A 16,232-nucleotide genomic window follows, 5' to 3' on the forward strand; every position below is an offset into this window, starting at 1 on the left:
CAATTAAATGTTGTTTTTTATAAGACTTACCTTGGTCATGGTGTCTGTTCACAGCAGTAAAACCCTAACTAAGACAGATGCCTTTCTTATAACAAATCTTACCCTTTTTTTGTTGTTGTTGTTGTTATTGTTATTGTTGTTGTTGTTAATTTGTAGCAGCATAGTTTTGATATTTCCCAGCCTGGAACTTTCAACTTTTAAAAGTCAGGTGAGACAGATTGCTATTACACAGCCTAGAGACAGAGGGTTACTAAGTGATTGAATATTATTCCCACTTATGCCTCCAACAGGCCATCCACGGATACTGTTAATTACGGCCCCTAATTGTACTTCTCATTCAGCTTCAGTAACATAACTTGCAGGTGGTAAGAATGTACCCATTGTTAGCATAAGCATCAGCTTCTTCATATCCATTTCATTTTGTAGTGTGCACTTTATTACATGCAATACCTATTTCATTTACAGTTAAGGGCGTACTTAGTTTGCGCCAATAAAATACATCATTAAAAGAGAATTACTGAATATTAACCAGGCAGCACTGGGGAGCAGATCAGAGACCAGTTGAGACAAGATTGCTAACAAGCTTATTATAATAAACCTTGCCAGCATGCTGGCTCTAAACTGGATATGCTTTTGACAACCTTAATTTACAACTGAGCTGGAGTCTTTACCTTCATATCTTCTTGTTTTTATTTTGAAAGCATTAACACTTTTTGTTAAAAAAAAAATCAGTTGCATTTCTCTAGCTAGACATGAAATGAAGACAAACAAATCAGTGGCCTGCAGCTGTCCAACGCTTGCTAGGATTAGTCTCTTTTTCTATCTTTTGGGGATTTTTTTCCCCGTTTTTGAGACAGAGACTCACTTTGTTACCCTAGGCTGACGTGGACTCTCACTGTGTAACGCTGGCTGGCCTCAAGAAAGTACTATGGACTCACTCTCAAGTGCTTCTACTACAGATGTGAGACACCATACATGGCTTAGTCCCTTAAAAATGTCAACTGAGATGTTTCCTACAATGTCTTGGAATACCTATATTAAATGTTCTTATTCAAGTGAAGTTCACAAATAGTTGAAAGTTCTGAGGGGTGACTAAGTACTGTACTTTATCCCCCAAGTAAAATATAATTAACATAACATATAATGATGTATAGAAGTAGTTTTATATAGTATTAGAAACTTGATATATAGACATAATTCAAATTTATATACATACATACAAACATACATAAACATGAAAAGTATAAGTATAGATACATGAGCATATGTTAACTTGGTTCTTAAAATTGAACAATTTTAATATCCAAGAAGCAGCTTATAGATGATGTTTGTGTCACTTACATGGTGCATGCATACCATTGTCCGATGATCTAGGAACACATTCTCTTGAAAAGCCGTCAAGTGCAAATGTACTCTATCCAGATGGAACAGTCACCCATGGCAACATCTTGGTGACAGTGCCTGCCTCACTCCTGTGTAGCTCACCTCATCTTGCTGCTTTCCTTTTGCACCCTCATTGGGAGAGTCTGTGTAGGAGCTTCCCAAGGAAGAGTGAATGGAGATATCTCGACCCAGATCCTTGTGCAAAGACAGGCTGAGGTCACATATCATGCTGATTGTCCAAGATGCTATCCCAACCTATCAGCAAATGGTCCGTGGAGAAGTCCTGCTGCTGGGGCTCTTCTGTACAACTCCTGTTTTCATTTTTCTTGAGTAAAGACCAAGGTGAATTACTGAACTATATGGTTGCTGTGGTTTCAGCGTGCCCGCTAAGAATTCACATGTTGGAAGCCTAGGGTTGCAAGGTAGCAGCTGTACCTTTAAGGCATAATGTCTAAGAAGATGTGGTTTTTTTCATTTGGGGTACCACTCTCAAAAGGGATTAATGTAGTGACTATGGGTCCCTGGATATCTCCCATGATAATAAATCATTATAAAAGACTGAGCTTGACCCCTGAATTCTTCTGGATTCCTGTCTCAGTATGTGAAAGCTCTGTTCTCTGACATGTATCCCTACCATGATGTCATCCAGCCATGAGGCCTTCAGATACATCTATCTGGTCCTGAGCTTGCAGCCTCAAAAGTTTGTATCCTGCAAGATTTGGATGCCAACATTTCATCATGGGTTAGGGAGAGACTCCTGAGGCCCACCACTCAAGAACAGTTGGCAGTTGAAGGTGTCTGAGGCAATGGGATATCACTTGTTCAGTGGTATAGCCACTGGTAGGTTGCCCAAGTATCAGTAAATAACTCTTTGCCCATGCAAGCAACACTACACACATATATGCACACACACACACACACACACACACACACACAAGCACACCAAAGTTAAAGGGGAACTTTTTGGGATGAAGGAGGGTCTCAGGAGGAGACAGAGGAAAATGAGTGAGGGAGATGTGGATAAAAATGACCAAAATTTATATTATATATATAGAATATATATATGTATAATATATATGAATATATAAAGGAATATATATGTGTGTGTTTGTTTGTGTATGAAATTGTCAAGAATAAAAATATGCATGCTAAATAGATTGCTTTGGTTTGTTTTCAACCTCAGGTAATTTGTTATAATATATAGTATATAGAAAATAACTAATATAAATTCACTAGAGGCATACCCCAAGATCATCATTAAGTGCTAATTATTTCATAAGCAAAACCTCTGATATGTTAGCAACTGGCTTTACTGAGAAGTGAGGCTGCTCTGGGTGATTTTGTGCATGCCTTCCGTTTTCATTTCTCTCGGGTAAATATCCAGGAATAGAATGTTTGAATCGTGTGGCATGCATATGCTTCGGTTTGTTAGTGATTGCCAAAAGGTTTTCCAACACCACAGTGCCATTTCTACTTTCAGCTGTGACGTACATGAAGTCTAGTTGCCGTGTGTCTCCAGTCTTGCTGTGACAGACTGCTCTGCTGGGTGTGAAGCAGTGGCTTTCCTCAGTTTCAATCTGTGGTATTTGATGGCTATCAATATTGAGGATGTTTTTTGTGTCCTCTTTGACCATTAATAATTCCTTTATGATCGAATTCATGTTAAGTTGTGTGCCCATTGTTATTAGGTTGTTTGCTCTGTCCGTCTTCATCTCCCTCTCAGATGCATGCCCCCTCACTTGGCATTGATATCTCTGAGTGGACATTTTATTTCAGTAATGTCAAGGACACTGTTTTGTTCTTTGGCAATAATATTCTGTTACATTTTTTTCTAGGACATATTGCAGTTTTAGCTTTTTATTTAGGGCCCTGAATCTTTATAAGTTTTAGTTTGATGGTTATGGCTATGACTTAGTTCAAATTAATTTGTGCTTAAGGTGAAAAGACAACATTGAAGGTCTTTTTCCATGTATCCATTAATGCTCACACCACTTGTGTAACTCTAATCTCATTCTTCCATTGGTAGTCCACACAGCTTTGTAGAAAAGTGTTTGGCTGTAACCATGGGTCTGTTTGGCCTTCACATTTTGTTCCATTGATTTGTCTTCTTTACACCAAGTCTACATTATGATGACTACTGTTTCTTCATAATAAATTACACAACCGGGGACGTGAGTATTCAGGATTGATTTTTCTTTCAGGTTTTATTGGTTAATCACTTTTCTAAAATGGTTTTTTACTTGAAATTGCACACTTCGAAAACATATACAATGTGTTTTGCTCAAGCCCACCCCCGCTTCCTCCTCTGCAACACCTCCCTCACCACCATTTCTCCCTCCCAAATATATTTACTGTTCTTTTAAACTCACTGGATCTAGTCAGTGTAGACAGTCTGCACCTGGCTGTACAGCCATCCACTATAGCATGGGGAGCCTATCAAGGGGACACATCCCTGAAGGAAACTGATGGAAACTGACTCTCCTCCCCAGCAGCCAGCAGTTACCCAAAGCTCCTGAGCTAGTGCTGGGCCTTGTGATCACCCCTGTCCTTGCGGGCATTGGGACTTTCCTGATCTTGTGCAAGTTTCCTACGTGCAGTCGAAGCTGCTGTGAATTCTTCTGTCCAGTGGGCCTGCCTTGTCAGGAAATTACTGTCCCTCAGCAGTCCTCCACAGCTTCTGACTCTTTTAGTCTTTCCTCTCCCTTCCATGACGATCCCTGAGTTTGGAGGTATGATTCAGATTCCTATTTAGGGCTGAGAACTCCACAAGATCTTATTCTCTGCACTTGGATGAGTTGCTAGTCTCTATATTAAGACCTCTCTATTGAAAAAAAGGAAAGCGGCTTCTCTGATGAGGATTAAGATCTGCACCCGTCTATATAAAGATAAGTATTCAGAGGGCAGTTTGATACTATGTCCACTTAGCAGAATAACGGGTTCTACTTTATGATCTAAGTCCAGTTAAAAATACCAGCTATGTGTTGTATTTTGTGGCGTGCCTTACATCCAATCAGAACGTGGCTGGCTACTCCTGTAACACTCATGTCAGTATGGCACCCACAGGCGTGACTTAGCAGGCGTCTTTATGGTAGCCTATGGTGTTCACAGTCAGTAAGACTTTCCACAAAAGCAGCCTGTGTAGCACCTTCTGGCATTATGAAAGTTAGCCAGTATGGACAAAGCCTCCAGACCTGTGCCAGCTTAATGACTCCACTGTCCAGTAGCCCAGGTATGAGACTTTTCAGCAGTGGCATCTTGCTGTCAAGTTCTTCTGGGTAACCAAGAGCAATGGCAGTAGCCTGTATTGTTCTGGGAATCTGTCAGATCTCCCCGACAGATATGTACTTAAGTTTTTACAATTTTAAGTTTGTTGTTGGCATTGTTTTGTTAATTTTTTGTAGCCTGTGTTTTGATAAACTTGAATTTCTTATTAGGTCAAGAAGTTTTTGTAGATTCCTAGGTATTTTCTATATAAAACCATTTCTTCTAGTAATAAATTCAGCCTCCGTCTTTGATTTCCCATACTTTGTCCTTTTACCTCTCACAGGACAGGCCTGGCTCGAGCCTTAGTCGAGGTTGAGTGTTGTTTCCTGCCTCTGTAGGAAGAGTCCAGGTGGCTCCTCTGTGGTGTTAGCATTGTGGTTTCCTAGGGGTCGTCTATCCTTCCAGGAGGCTTCCTTGTTTCTCTTGCTTTTCTCCTCTCATTTTGCTGTTGAAGACGATTTGTCTCAGTACAGACCCTGGTCTGGGGGTATTTTTATCAGCACTTCCAAGACTGTGCATTACGCACTGGCCTTATCTCATTATCACCCTCTCAATGCTTTCCTCTGCTTTTAAGATCTTGTCTTTAATTCTCAGCAGCTTTACTGTGTGTTTTGGCATGGTTTACTTTGTATTAATATTTCTTGTGCTTACAGACCTTCTAAAATTTATTATCTCCAACTTGGAAACATTTTGAACATTATATTTGTTCTACTGTGTTATTTGATCTATTTCTTCTACTTTTTCTTTTTACTCTATCCAAGTTACGTCAAAGTCTGTGTCAGCTAATCCAAAATCTAGATGACTTATGAGGCTTTTTTCCTTAACCTCATTTTAAGCCTGAGAGGTTCATTGTTTATGTGGCTAGTGATTTTTTTACTAGCATCTAGATATCATGCAGATAAAGCCGGAGGCTGTAAATGGTGTTACCTTTCTCTAGAGAGGCCCACACTTCCATCTGGAGGCTCAACCCATAACTCCAGTCAGGGAGCACTGAATTGAAACAGGCTTGCAGTCCCAGAAGGCTCCATCTACTTCAGGTTCATGCCTGGTCTGCCAGTATTTTCTGCTCATCCTGTTATATTTTCTCAGCTTTTCTTCCCTAGTGGGTATTGAATTCAGTATCTCATGTCATACCTGAAAAAGTCTGCTTTGTGTCAAGAACTGCAGTGTCTGAGAGTTCACTCTGCCTGCAGCTGATAACTACATCCATCTGCCTGGTTTCATGCATACTGACAGAAGACCTGACAATCCTGGGTCAGAGAAGAGCTCGTGTGTGTGTGTGTGTGTGTGTGTGTGTGTGTGTGTGTAAAGCTGATGGCAGTGGCTGTACAAGAATTACTCGAGACACAGAAAGGCAAAGACTGCATTGCAAGAAGAAGAAGACAGGTTAGACAGAGATATCCAGCTAACAAGGGATGGAAATTTTTTATAGTAGTTGGGGTGTGGGGGTCAGTTTATCCCATGGGACAGGCATATCTGGATTTAGTGGTGGACATCTCATTATCTTGTTAAGTAGTAAATTTTATACCAGATGTTGCTTTTTTTTTTTTTTTTGGTTTTGGTTTTGGTTTTTTGAGACAGGGTTTCTCTGTATAACCCTGGCTGTCCTGGAACTCACTTTGTAAACCAGGCTGGCCTCGAACTCAGAAGTCTGCCTGCCTCTGCCTCCCAAGTGCTGGGATTAAAGGTGTGCACCACCATGCCCGGCCAGATGTTGCTTTTCTTGAGTCTGGTCACTGGGACTTGTGTTCCAGATGTTTGCATAAGGCACTTACTATTAGACGTCAGACGTCAGGTACTGGTGCCTGCTTGCTAAAGTGTGAGCATGTGGCTATATGTTTGGCCTTTTATTGGCAGATTTCCTTTCTGACATATCAGCAAGATGCAATCAGTAACAGTGGTTAAACATCTGATCTCTGGACCTGCTTCAGAGCTGAGTAGGTCTGTGAAGAGGCCCTGGTCAATATTTCTGATCTGCCATGGGGGCATATAAATATAAGGCATAGAAGACTACAGAGGCATTTAGGAGGTGGGAGGAAATGGCTATTGGCAAAAGTTGAAAGCCAGACTGTGACATCATGTGGAGATCTAGAGGTCTTTGGTGGTGGCATATAGGTGATATGACCTGTCATCTGAGTGCTGTCCCAGCCAGGTGTCTTGAAATATCAAGAAATGGGAAAAGCCAAGCAGTAGGCTTGAAGGGGATTTGCCTGTTAGGGGAGAGAGCAGGAAGGCAAGTGTCTGTGTGGCACAGGGGTGGAGGGGCTAAGTTTCTTACCTGGCTTTTGTTTTCCATTAGGAGACCCCCATGGAAGAAAATCAGGACTAGAGACACAGTGTCTCTAGTGTCTCTAGAGGGGAGTTAAACAGGAAGTTGTGAGTTTTAGTTTTCACTTAGGTATGACATTTAGACAAAGCTGCCATGTGAATTTTCATCTAGAGCATTGAGCCGATGAGTATGTTGTGGTGGAATACAACATGGATAAAGAATGTAATAATGTGGCCAGAGTTGTTTGGTTGAACTTTAACTGCAGCTCCGTTTCCTGAAAAGGTCAACATCAGGGAGGGAGTGCCAAAAGCCCTGATGGAAATCTGCTACAAGGAGAGCCTAGCCCTGCATCCCCCTCTGCCATGACAGTGGTCAGGTGTATATGGCGCACAGTGGCCATCTCTGCATAAGAGCTATCTTAGAGGCTTCTATTCTGTCCCCCCCAAGATAGTGGGAATGCTACCATGTGCTAAGGATGCAGGTGACCATGGTGGCATCTGAGAGGTATAGGCACTGCAGGCCAGCCAATGCCAGTTGGTCTCCTCATAGAACAAATGTTGAGGGTGCACTTCAATATGAGTGGCTCAGACATTAGATTAGCAGCTGAGATCTTCTATAGAATTTAATCTACCAGGATGTAGCTTACCACATGTAGATGAATTGCTGTGTCATTGACAGCAGCCCAGGGATCATGACAAAGAGAAGCAGCTTCATCAAGGATATGTTAGCCAGATCTACAGGAGCATCCTGAGTCCTACTCAGAGATTGGATGGCTGAGCCCATTTTGGGTTCTGCGGAGTTCATATCAGAGCAGAAGAGCTCCCAAAGTCCAGCGAATACCCCTAGGTTTCAGCTCGGCAGAGGCATCAGTGAGCCAAGCCCAGCACTTAGGAGACCGTGTTAAGAGACTCACACAGTCAACAGTTTTACACTGGGCATCAGCATGGGAAAGCAAGTCTTCCCCAAAAGGATCCGTCTCCACTTTTCATATAATCCCAAGATGCCTCGAGAAGCTAGTTAGTAGTATTCTTGGATGTTCCATTTCCATTTGACACGTAATAGGTCCAGGGTCACTCATGAATAATCACGACATAATTATACACAAAATATCTAACAAAGTGAACCTATCCATACATTCCAACAATGTCAGATTTAGTCCAGTGATACGAGTTGAATTACTACCAGAAATAGTGCACTGACAGTCTCCTGCTCCCAAAAAATCAATGGAACAGCTAATGGTGGATCTGTCTGCCTCACCCAGTGAAAAAAGAGACAGTCAGAATCTTACAAGCTTCCAAACCTGCTGAGATGCTGAGATGCTGAGATTTAGACAAAGAAGGATCCCACAGGGTCATCTCTGAGAGGCGACTCCATTTGCACCACCTGATCCCTGGAAGCAGCCACAAAATCCACAGGGGAAAAAGTTTAGCAAGACTTTGGGTCCCTTAGGCATAGTGTGGCTTTACCTGTAAAGGACTTTTCACTACATACTTGGCTGCACACAGGGTGAGAGCCTGACAGCCTGACCAGAAAGGCATAAGAAGTGGAGCGGGAGCAGGGTTTAGAACCATGCGGAGAGCTGTCAGCAAAGCAAGCCCTCATAAAGAGGGGTGTTGCCTGCTCTGAGGAAAGGGAAGCTTTGTTCACCGTTCACCAGAGGAGATGAAGTCTCTGTCCTCTCCCCTCTTCCCTGCTCCCTGATCCCCTGCCCCCGGGTCCCCTCTCTCCTCTCCCCGCTCCCCTTTGCCTTTCCTGTCCCCTCTCCCCTTTCTCCTTGCCGCTCTCTTTCTCTTTTTCTTGGTGTATCTCTGTCTCTCTGTCCGTCTATTCCTCTGTGTATATCTCTGTATGTCTCTGTGTCTCTCTCTCAGCAGAGGTTTTAGCAGCTCATTATAAATGCAAAAAGCATTAGGTTTACTAAACTTCAGGTTTCTGAGCAGTAACACAGACCACTGAGAGAAGTGTCCACCTGAGCCTGCCTTCCCACCATCCCTGTGAGATCTGGGGGGCAAGAAGATCCAGTATTGAAATGATGCTCCTGCTGCTTGCTGTGCTATGAATAATAAAGTCATTTGTCTCTGATCTAGGAGCCTTTATCCTGTGCCCAAGAAACTATGGCAGGCTGGCTGTGTAGATTTACAGTGTTCAAGGTGATGTTTCATATACATATATATTGTGAAATGACTAACATAGCTGTGTTCCTTAGAATGCCCACCACCTCAGACAGTGGCCATTTATGGTGAGAGTGAACATATTTAAGATCTCTCTCATAGCGGATTGTGAGTATACACTATGGTTTCGTTAGCTATGGGAGCCAGGCTGTGCAGTAGATCTACAGAACTTATTCATCCTGAATCGCTATTAGGGTGTTCAGTTCATTCACATTGAATATAAGTGGTTTTAATGTATTACTATTTAAATCTAGATCTGTCATCTCGCCTTTTTGTTGTATTAGCAGCCCGCCTCCTTTCGAGTTGCTTAAGGGTATGGGTTTTTTATTATTCTGTCTTCCCTTCCACTATGTTGATAGTTTGGAAAGATGTTGCAGGTTAGAAAATGTACCTTTGCGTTACTGCAGTTTGCCCGTAAGCTGGTATTTTACCATCTGCTGTCCAATACAAGGCCTTAGACGTCACCTCACATATACAGACTGCTATAATCAATGCTGTAGCTGACATCTACATTTGTTGTAGCTTCACATATAATTTAGTCTCCAAGAGATGTTGCTAATTATACAGTAATCACTATTAGCAACGTCTTTGTCTTTCAAGTTTCTTTATTCCATGTACGTACTCTACTGCTACCCAGGGTCATTTTCCTGCCATAATTAATGCTTGTGCTGCTGGTCTAATGCTAGTGAATTATCTCTTCCAGTTTATCTGAGGTACAGAATTCCATATCATTAATTGTTTCCTTTCTGTAAGAAACCCCTCTGTGTGGATGCCTTTGGCATGTCAGTCTAGAGGGAATCCACGTGCTCAGTGTGTGGAGAACTCCCTTTGTCACTGTGGTGCCTCCCTGAGTGTTCAGAGCTTTAACCTCTCGTCAACATTTTGCCCTCCCCGGCCAGCCAGAGTGCTGAACAGGGGCATTAGATCTATGCCTAAGTCATTTCTCTGCTGTTATAAATGCTGTTACATTTTTGTCATGATTCTCATGTACTATTGCTAGTATGTAGGAATACAATTAATTTATGAATATTGATCTTATATCCTGTGACCTTTACAAAATAATTATAGTATTCTGCAATTTCCTTTGGATTTTCTACATATGCCAATATGTCATCTAAAAATAAGGCTGTTACCTCTTCCTTTCTAATCTGTGGCTGCAAAATGGTATTCTTAGCTTCCTTCACTGGGAAGGTTCACACAATGGTAAGAGTGGGCAGCCTGGGCTTTCCCCTCACTTAAAAGAAAAGCAGTCATGCCGTCACCATTCAGAATGCTCCATGGGCTTTACAGGTGCTCCTTGTCAAGTGCAGGTAGTACTCCCCATTGCTAGTCTCAATCAATCACAGATGTGAGTATTGACTTTTATTATTTTTTCTATTCATGTTATGATTTTTTAACTGCTTCTTCTGTAATCTATTATGGGGTTATATTAATCTGTTTTTAAGTATTAAGCCAACTTCTCATCATTAGCATCAACCTTACATGGTCCTGCTGTGTCATTCTTGGTGTCCATTTCTGAGGACTATTCGTTTACATGTTGAAATTTTTGCTGCATATTCATGAGTGCTTTCTGCCTATATATTCTCCATCTGGTTTTAGGGTCAAGGAGTACATCGTATAGTGTTGGTAGGTTGGTTGGTTGGTTGGTTGGTTGGTTCATCTGTCTTTGAAATAAGATCTCACTGGTCAACTCAGACTGGCCCCAAATATGTAGTCCTCCTGTCTTAACCTCAACACTGACTACAAGCACATGCCAACCATGCTCAACTAGGATTGGTCTGACTACGGTTCAGTTCATTCTCCCTGAAGCTTGTTATGAGTGTTACAGTGTATACACTACCTTGGCAAAGCTCACTGATTGAGATTTAGCTAACTTTAAGGAGGCATGCACATCTTACCCGCTTCTGTGTTCCTTGTTCTTCACCATCCATCTGCTTGTCTTAAATACTCTACAGACACTACGACAAACTATGTAACTTTTGGTCTCAGGGAAAGAAAAGCCTATTTTGCCCCAACCCCCACCCATTTTTCTCCTTATGATTTGAGAAAAAGAAATCTTTCACGTGCACACACACACATGCTCATGCATACATAACATGCCTGTTCTCTGCCAAAAGAGCATCTGTTCTAAAATGAACTTCCTTTCCAGGTCGCCTGAACTGGTGGTCTACCGTGTGCACGAGCTGTAAAAGGCTTCTTCCTTTGGCCACAACAGGAGATGGGAACTGCCTCTTACATGCCGCCTCGCTAGGTAAGCACCCTGGCACCAACAGAGGCCAGTGGGGCTCTGGATCTGTCTGATGCACAGTTATCAAGCAGAGCCTCCTATGCTTCTGTCATCTGGAAGGATGCCTGTGACATCCTGGTCCTTCTGGTCTGGCTGGGTTGATGATGAGACAGAACAGTGTGGGGTAAATACCTGTCTTGCTAGGAGGCCTTGAGCAGGAGCTTCTAGGACAACAGGTGGAACAGGGTAGCCTGGGGCAATCTAAGAAGACTTGCTGGATAATGCTGTATGCTTTACTGAAACTTCAAAGAGTAGAAGTAGAAGACACTGTAGGCAGGAGACAACACAGACAAGGCACAAAGGCAGAAATCATGGGGTGTTCAGAGGCAGAGCTATGCAGGGTAAGGCTCCCGCAGGAAGACCTGGGAGCAGTGTGTGCAACAGGGTAGTTGGGAGCTGCCTGTAGACAGCAATGTATGATGATAAGGCGTAGGGTGTAGCTATACTCAGGTAATCACAGTCAGATACACAGCATATGATTCGCTACCTTCCCCCAGGGAGCTACATCAGCAGATACATGGGTGTGCTTGGCAATACTAGATAACTCACAGTCATGCTGGACTTCCTAGAATCTCTGTCTATCCCTCTGGACCAGTCTTCCATACACAGGACTGACTCCAGGTGACAGGCAAATCTAGATTTGTACCTGGGGTCTAGACATCAAGTCCATAGCTCTTCATCAATCCTAGAAGATGCTCTCTGTCAATGGAACAGGACCCCTGGATAAGATGTGAGCTGAGCCAGGGTGAGGCCCACACCTGATTTAGACCATCATGGGGCCTTCTAGTACAAGACAGGCTAAGGGGACACTGAAAAGAATTCTGTGCATCACAGAGTGCCTCAGCATGTAGCCCAGAGAGGCCCAGAAGCCTCAGAACCTAGAGTAAGACCATAGGTTGGATGGCAGCAATGGGAAAGATACAGGCATTCAATTCCACAACATAAACTTTTGTTTTGTGTACAAAATCACTTAAAAATATAACAGAAAATATCTTTAGGTCTGTAAGCAAAGTACACAGGCAACACCAATAAACTTTATATTTTAATTTTGCATTCTATCCCCAAGGTTTCTTTGTATGACAATATCCCAGAATCAGAAGCTCTCCTGACCCCAGGCAATTTTGGAAAGTGGTACTCAACCTGTACTTTGCATTTTGGGCTGACACAGCTACCCAAAGCATCCATGCATGATAGGATGGGTACTGTGGGAACAGCTGCTTCGCAGGCCTGACACTGAACAGGGTAATTGGGCACACATAGAAACAACAGACAATGGCTATAGAGATAGCTTAGGCAAGAACCAAGACCAGAGTTTGGTTTCCAGAACCTATGTTGGGAGGCTCACAACCACATATAACTCCAGCTCCAAGGAATCTGACCCCTTCTTCTGGCCTGTGAGACAACTTCACATGAGTATATGCATGTTGTGTGTGCACACACACAAGTAAAAATAAATTCTTTTTTCAAAAATAAATGGTATTTGTCCTGGAGCCCAGGAGGTCAATATGATTGAGACAAGGAAATCCTGTATGAGAAAGGCCGTGAAAGAGGCATGGAAAGAGTCTGTCCATGGAACACCAGAAGGTGAGGGAATGTGTCTGGAGACGAGAACATGACAATGGCGGTTGCTTCTCTCCATCCGTGCTGTAGGGAAAGACAAGAGCCGGAAATGCTACAATGCCCACAGCAGTCTTGGATTATTGCCTAACAAGGGTTACAAGCCTGCAGTCAATTCCAGTCACACTCTAGAGCAGCGGTTCTTGCCTTCCTAATGCTGCAACCCTGTGATACAGTTCCTCATATTGTAGTGACTCCCCCCAACCATAAAATTATTTCCATTGCCACCTTCTAAAATTACATAATTCTAAAATGTACCTAGACTTCGAAGGCATCATATAGAAAACAAAACATAACTTTGCTGCTGTTGTGAATTATAATGTAAATGTAAAATATCTGTGTTTTCTGGTGATTTTTAGTGACCCACAGGTTGAGAACCACTGCTCTGGAGGCTTCCAGCTCCTTGCGAGCCAGCCTGTTTCTCCTCTGCCCCCTCCCCTCCATCCTGGTCCTAACCACCTTTAGCTCTCGCCCTTTTTCAAATGCAGCAGTGCCTGGGAAAAACCCTCTGCTTTGCTTGCCAGCTCAGCTCCCTCCTTCACCCATTTGACGTTCTTGTTGACATCTCCATCCATTCACACAATATCAAACACTCCTGTCACACTCTCCCCTCCCTACTTTGTCTCTCCTTGTGTTGTGAACATTGTACATTATAAGCTCATTTAATAGCTACCTCATTTATAAGTTGCCTATAATATATGCTCTTAGATTGTAGGAAGTTTGTTGTGCTAGGAATATTCTCAGCACCTATAATGGATGGATGAGGCGTGGGCAGTAGAGAGATGAGTGGGCAAGACAATGGATAGATGGTGAAGAGATGGACAGACAAATAGGTGAATGGGTGAGTGAGCAGGTGGGTGAATGGATAGATGGTAGAGAGGTAGACAGGTGGGGGGGTTGGTATAAGGGTGAGAATATTGATAGATGGAAAGTGGGTGGATGGGTAGATGGATTGATAGATGGGTGGATTATAGAATCGTGAGTGGGTACATCCATCGATGATATAAGGATAGAAGGAAGGATGGATGGATGGATGGATAGATAGATGGAAGGATGGATGGATGGATGGATGGATGGATGGATGGAAAGTTAAGTAGGTAGTAGGTGAATGGATGGATGGATGGTTGGATGGATGGATGGATGGATGGTAGGTAGAAAAGTGAGTTGGTAGGTGGATAGATTCTCTTTTTTTCCTGTGTCACTATATGGCTGTAGCTCATTTCAATGTTCTTCTCAATGGTTGAGTACCTTGACCATGTCCCAACCACCCACAGTATGTACTCAGGAATATATGGTTCGTTTTTTCAGTCCCTCAACACATAACAAAATGGAGTCCTTCTCTCTAAGAAGTCCCTGTTATGTCCCAACCATGTGCAGTGATACTGCTGCTCAGAGAGCTGAGATGTCCTGTGCTAGGACTTCACACATCATCTCTAGTAGGCCTTAGAGAAGCCAGGTCACTATTAGCCATCCAGATTCAGGGCCCTCCAACTTTTCACCAACTTGTCCCCAGAGGCGCTTTCACCCAAACACAAGACAAGTGTTCACAATGGTGAACCTTAGGTCCCAGAGAGAGGTAGCACTCAACCTTTAGCTGCCCTTGTTCTGCTAGGACAGGAAGTACCACTTCGTTCATATATCTAAGCTGGTGGGAAACATACATAGCAGCATGGTGGTGGTGGGAGGGGGATCCAAGTCCACGGTAAGACTAAACGGCTTCCTGATATGTTAGTCCCTTCCTCTGCACCCATGTGGGAGGTCAGCCTGTTCAGCTGTGGCCCTTTGAGTCTCCTCCGGCTCAACTCTTCTTTTGTCCCTTCCTCCTCTGCCCTTCATGGCCTCCCTGCTACAGGAATGTGGGGCTTTCATGACCGGGACCTGGTTTTGAGGAAAGCTCTCTACACCATGATGAGGACGGGTGCTGAGCGGGAAGCCCTGAAGCGGAGGTGGAGGTGGCAGCAGACACAGCAGAACAAGGAGGTTGGTACCCGCCTCTGCTGGAGGCAGCATCCACATCAGGTGCAGCGTTCAGCTGTGCTACACCCTAGGGGACCCCTTACAACAGCCCAGTCCTGTGGGACAGCAGTACATGCCCACTCACACCTCCTGTGCTGCTGTGGTTAGGAGAGCTGCCTTCCTTCACTTCAAGTGCCCCAGCATGGATAATGAACTATATAGTCATGTACTGTTCTGTGAAGCTCTTGAAGCCCTCAATCCAGAGGAAATCTCAGCAGCCCCAAGCCATGGTGACATTAGCACTTTGCTCCACTAGGAAAAGAATCTGCCTACATTTGGGTTTGATGGCCCTTTAAACTGTCCATCCATCAGCCTCAGCCAGGTTCACGCATTCTCTCTCTCTCTCTCTTTCTCTCTCTCTCTCTCTCTCNCNCNCNCANACACACACACACACACANANANAGAGAGAGAGAGAGAGAGAGAGAGAGAGAGAGAGAGAGAGGAATGATCTTGGTGATTGGAGGACTCTCCAGCTCTGAAATCAGACACTGGAATTTCTGAAAAAACATACAGGGGACACTTGCAGATATGTCCAGTCAGTGTCCTAACGGGGCTTAGGCCAACCTGGGTGGCTTGGTACTACTGCCTTTGTGGGAGGAGGAGGTGAGGGCAGGTGACAGAGGCTGCCTCATGAACCAGCTTCCCTTTGCGCCAGTCAGGGCTGGTGTACACTGAGGAGGAATGGGAGCGAGAGTGGACAGAGCTGCTAAAACTGGCCTCCAGCGAGCCTCGCACACACTTCAGCAAGAATGGCAGTGGCACAGGTGGTGGGTGAGTGCTAACCTGCTCTCCATGGGTCTTCCAGGGCCTCAAAGAGCTTAGGAGAAGGAGAAGTGACCCTGCATGCTAGCCAGGTAGCAGAAGACAGGGAATTTTCATTGCAAATGAAGCTACATGGGAGGGGGGAGGCTGGACACATGTATCCAGGCTCCTACACATGATCTCAGGAGAGCTGCCCAGTCTGTCTCCCTCAGGCTCATCATACAGAGCAAACAGTAGTAGGTAGAGGACTTGGGACATGGCCAGGCCTGGAGGTAGCCTGTGATAGTGGTTGTTGCCACAGCTGTCATTGCCTCTCAGGGTATGAAGACACCAGCTGCTATTTGTGGAGTTTTTCCTTAATTGTTTTTGTGGTTTCAAGTCACATGGAAGGCAAGAGATCATCAAACCACCTCAGTGCTTCCCAAATGGATTCGTGGTTATTACACATGATCCTAGCACAAAG

The 16,232-nt window shown here is 43.8% G+C and overlaps 1 protein-coding gene across 4 annotated transcripts in view; it reads left to right on the plus strand.

The window, feature by feature from the left end:
- Nucleotides 1-16,232, plus strand: part of Otud7a (OTU deubiquitinase 7A) — a 302,969-nt gene that overhangs the window by 255,206 nt on the left and 31,531 nt on the right. For all 4 annotated transcript variants that reach the window (XM_029480172.1, XM_029480170.1, XM_029480173.1 and 1 more), the window contains 3 exons: nt 11,237-11,338; nt 14,844-14,971; nt 15,663-15,778. In XM_029480172.1, coding sequence (XP_029336032.1) covers nt 11,237-11,338; nt 14,844-14,971; nt 15,663-15,778 — 346 coding nt within the window. The remainder of the gene's footprint in view (nt 1-11,236; nt 11,339-14,843; nt 14,972-15,662; nt 15,779-16,232) is intronic.

This window comes from Mus caroli, chromosome 7, assembly GCF_900094665.2.
Source record: "Mus caroli chromosome 7, CAROLI_EIJ_v1.1, whole genome shotgun sequence".
Lineage (NCBI taxonomy): Eukaryota > Metazoa > Chordata > Mammalia > Rodentia > Muridae > Mus > Mus caroli.